Here is a 4,719-nt window from a genome sequence, read left to right on the forward strand (position 1 = left end):
ATAAATATAATTTCAGCATATATAAATAAGCTCATAAAATATTTATGAATAGTGCTAAAACTGGAGATTAGGAAAATATTATTTTCTATATTTTGTACTTTTGTACTTTCTATATTTTGTACTTTTTGTAGACTGGCAAGCTGTTAACATATAGAGATGGGAGCATATTGAAGACATTTACTCATAGAAAATTACTTGAGGGAAGGTATGGATGTAGGACACTGCAGGGTGAGAATGGGGAATTGTCACCCAATTTGATTGAAATAAAGATGACCTGAATGGAGGTTTTAGAGTAAAATAAGGCTGAAAATGCATGCAAAATATTGTGCAAGGTCTGGAATTTCAAGCTAAAGAGCTCAGGTTTATTTTATCCAAAAACATTAGTGTGGTTTTAAGAAAGCATTCAACATGGTACTGACTTTTGAAAAGCAGTTTTTATTCATTTATTTATTTGTCCATTTATTTATTTATTTGTTTGTTTGTTTTAGAATATTTTTCCATGTTTCCATGATTCATATTCTTTCCCTCCCCTCCTCCCTCCCACCTCCCATAGACAATAAGCAATTCAACTGGGTTTTACATGTATCATTGATCAAGATCTATTTCTACTTCCCCAATCATATCCCCATTGAACTACATGATCAAGGAAATGTTTTACTTCAGTGTTTCTACTCCCACAATTCCCTCTCTGGATGTGTAAAGCATTCTTTCTCATAAATCCCTCAGAATTGTCCTGTAACACTGCATTTCTGCTAGCAGAGAAGTCCATTACGTTTAATTGTTCTCCTGGTATTTCTTCTTTCTCTCTGCATCAATTTCTGGAGATCATTCCAGTTCACATGGAATTAGGAAGGATGGTTTGGCAGACATATGGTATAGATTAGAAGGGGATGATTAGAGGTAGTTAGAAAAGTTAGGAAGCTATAATGATAGTTTAAGATTGAGGAGATTTGGAAGTGGCATTTTTTTTTATCACAACTTACTACCTCAGTTTCATATAATTCATAGGAACATGCAATTATCATACTGCAAAAATACATAAGAATAAAATCCTCTTCATTTTGTTAATTTCCTGAAAATGAGTTAAAAATCAAAATTATATCTGAAAATTACCTTAAACAATATGAATATATACCAGTTCATCTTATAATTTAAAATGAGCATTGATAAATGGCAATTGAGATACCTTTTCAAACAAATGACAAACTAGTCTCTCCAATATACAAACATTAGCAGTTACAATCTTTAAGGAAGATGTGGTTTCAATAAATAATTTGTAAGAGGAAAAGGAAATTAGTTGCTAATGATAGGCAGAAAAGTGAACACATATAGAAGAATAGTGGGTGGAAATGAGGGTAGGGAGATGGGGAAATTTGTAAAAGGTCTTAAAAGTGAATAAATGAATATTAAAAACATTATACTCCTGACATACAAGAAATTTGGTAATTTAGTCTCCATTAGGCTTTATCAGTACAATCAAAGGAGCCTCTAGGAGGGGCATATTTAGTTAATGGAAAGCTATTTTATCTTTGGAAAGAAAGAGTGAAAAATAAAACTTTCTTAGGTAGAAAAAATGTAAATTTAAATTACAGCCATATATAATCTAGAAAAGAATGATTCAATCTCAAAGTATTTTCCTTTAAGAGATTAACAAAATCTAATCTGGAAACAGCATCAATAATACTGGAGATTACAGTTCTACTTTTGTTCAAGATCCTCTTGAAAAAACAACAAATGACACCCCCCATTTCGAACATATGATATATATTATATATATATATATACTGTTCAAAACACTGTTACACATTATAGAATTATATAAATTCATAAAATTAGTGAAATAAAGGATTATAATATCAGAAAATTGATGTAAATGGCACAAAGAAAGCTAAAAGTATATAGACATCATATAATGATTAGTAATTAATAGTTTTATATAGGAAAAGTAGAAACTTCAGCTCAGTGACACTGAAGAATGGTCACATCCTCCATGTAGCTGCCTAAATAATTTTCCTAAAGCACCAATTTGAAGCCACATGACTTTCTTTCTCTAAAAACTCCAATGGCTCCCTGTTTCCTCTAGGACAAAATGTAGACTGATCTTATTGGTATGTAAGGCTCCTCATGAGCTAGCACCTATCTATCTTTCTAGACTTGTTACACATTCATCCTTTTTGCCCAGCCCATCTTCCTGTCATAAGGGCTTATCTTCATTCACAATATTTTAATTTCTCATTTCTCTTCTTTTTTCACAGGTTATCTCCTAGGCCTTGGATATACTTTTTTCTCACCTTTCTCACTTTTACCTTTATAATATAACTTTTAATAATCTGGTTGATTTAGAGAGCCAACCTTTAACTTAAAATTAGAAATTAAAATTAAAAGAAACAGCAATAGAAAAGCATGGACAGAAGACTTTTGTATGCAAAAATTTGTGTTGCTTCCAAAACACATTGAAAAGAAGCTTTAAAAAATCCCCAAAGTAGAAAGTTTGGGCATTCAGCAAGATAGATTTCCAGGTATTTGCACAGAAAAGACCAGGACTAAATGGAAAGTTCGATATCCAACCACAAAAATCAAGAGAAACATGAAAAGGTAAATAAGAAATAGAGGGGAAATTAAGAAAACACATATTTTTAAAATTTGCCTCTTTAAGGGCTTCAATAGGATCTAATTATTTGTATTCCTAAGTGGAGAAATGTTATGTATAATTCTCTGTAGTGAACTCTATTCACTATTAAAGTATTCACTATTATAGTAATTAGAAGAATTATTCATGGGGAGAGGTTGGAATACTAAATGGTCTAAGATGATATGGGGGTGGGAAAGAGGGGGGTGAATAGCAGAGGACACCAAGAGAAACTTGAATGAATGAGAAAAATAGGATATTCTATTACACACAAAGAGGGCATGGGAAAGGGAAGGGATGAATACTATTATAAGTAAGAGAGGAAGAGAGCATTAAGAGTTAATATTTAAATATTACTCTCAGTGTAATTAACCCTGAGAGGGAAGAGTAGCAATATCCATTGAGATATAAAACTTGATCTAACCCTACTGAGAAATTCAGAATGGATAAACCAAGGCGGGCAGGGGGGTGGAGAGGTCAAAAAAAGGAGAGAAGAAGAAGGGAGAGGGAATTCATTAGGCCTTAAAAATAAAAAGAGGGGAATAAAAAGGGAAGGGGTAGAAAGGGAAGTAAATCAAGGGAGGGGACAAGGGTTACTGGTTTAAAGCAAACCACTGGTTTAAAAGGAAATAGAGTAAGAAAAAGGGGTAGAACTAGGAAAGGATACCAAAATGTTGGGGAATACACAACTGATAATTATAACTCTGAATGTGAATGGGATGAACTCTCCCATAAAAAGGAAGCAAAGAGTAGAGTAGATTAGAAACCAAAAGCCTACCATATGTTGTCTACAAGAAACACATATGAGGCGGGTAGACATACACAGGTTTAAGGGAAAGGGCTTGAGCAAAATCTTTTGGGCTTCAAATGAGAAAAAGAAGGCAGGAGTGGCAATCATGGTTTCTGACAAAGCCAAAGTAAAAATAAATATGACTAGAAGTCGGTGCTGAAGGGACAGTTCCCGCAGGGAATCTTCTGCCCGGAGCCCAGGTAGCCCGACCCAGAGGCGCCGTCTCCAGCTCCCGAGCCCCGCGGCCGTGAACGGGATGTGAACCATGGAGGCCATCTGGATCTACCAATTCCGGCTGATTGTGATCGACGACTCCACGGTAGGCAAGTCCTGCCTCCTGCACCGTTTCACTCAGGGCCGCTTTCCCGGGATCCTGTCCCCCGCCTGCGACCCCACGGTCTGCGTGGATTTCTTCTCCCGACTCCTGGAGATCGAGCCCGGCAAGAGAATCAAGTTGCAGTTGTGGGACACGGCCGGGCAGGAGAGGTTCAGATCAATAACTCGATCTTATTACCGCAACTCTGTTGGTGGATTTCTGGTATTTGATATCACAAACCGAAGATCTTTTGAACATGTGCAGGATTGGTTAGAAGAAGCCAAAATGTATGTGCAGCCATTTCGGATTGTATTTCTGTTAGTGGGACATAAATGTGATCTAGTGTCGCAACGTCAAGTTTCAAGGGAAGAAGCTGAAAAAATGTCAGCAGCCTGTGGTATGAAGTATATAGAGACCTCGGCAAAAGATGCTACAAATGTTGAAGAATCTTTCACAATTCTGACAAGAGATATATATGAACTTATTAAAAAAGGAGAAATTTGTATTCAAGATGGCTGGGAAGGTGTTAAAAGTGGCTTTGTTCCAAATATTGTGCATTCTTCAGAAGAAGCAGTAAAGCCTATGAAACAATGTATTTGCTGAATTCATAAGTAGCTCCAAAAATGGGTATGAATGGGTATGAGTAGATCAGGTATTTGTTTTAGGACAAATACCAACATGAAGAACAAAATTACTATTATGAAAGCATAAAAATCATTGACTTGCCTGAGTCACGAATCATTGTTTTTGCATCCTTTTATAAGATATTTAATTTAAACTATTAAGGTGATAACATAGTAATAGTTAAAGCAGAAAAATATAATTTTGAAGACATTAATATTTGTAAAGAAAAGTGCAATATTTACTTAGCAAATTAACATATCAAAGATTTTGACTAGGACTAAAACCAAAGTCCATTTTCAAGGGACCAGATTTTCATGCATTCTCATGTTTTAACAAGCATTAAATGTGAAGAAATTATAT

At 35.0% G+C, this 4,719-nt stretch overlaps 1 protein-coding gene across 1 annotated transcript; it reads left to right on the forward strand.

The window, feature by feature from the left end:
- The first annotated feature begins 3,684 nt into the window (after positions 1 to 3,684).
- LOC123239640 (ras-related protein Rab-39A-like) lies at positions 3,685 to 4,338 on the forward strand. The gene has a single exon (XM_044666921.1). It carries the CDS (start codon positions 3,685 to 3,687, stop codon positions 4,336 to 4,338), a length of 654 nt encoding a protein of 217 aa, XP_044522856.1.
- Positions 4,339 to 4,719: the final 381 nt, after the last annotated feature.

This window comes from Gracilinanus agilis, chromosome 3 (genome assembly GCF_016433145.1).
Source record: "Gracilinanus agilis isolate LMUSP501 chromosome 3, AgileGrace, whole genome shotgun sequence".
Lineage (NCBI taxonomy): Eukaryota > Metazoa > Chordata > Mammalia > Didelphimorphia > Didelphidae > Gracilinanus > Gracilinanus agilis.

Coding starts and splice junctions, on each gene's coding strand:
- LOC123239640 (XM_044666921.1), top strand. CDS start 3,685: ATGGAGGCCATCTGGATCTACCAATTCCGGCTGATTGTGATCGACGAC.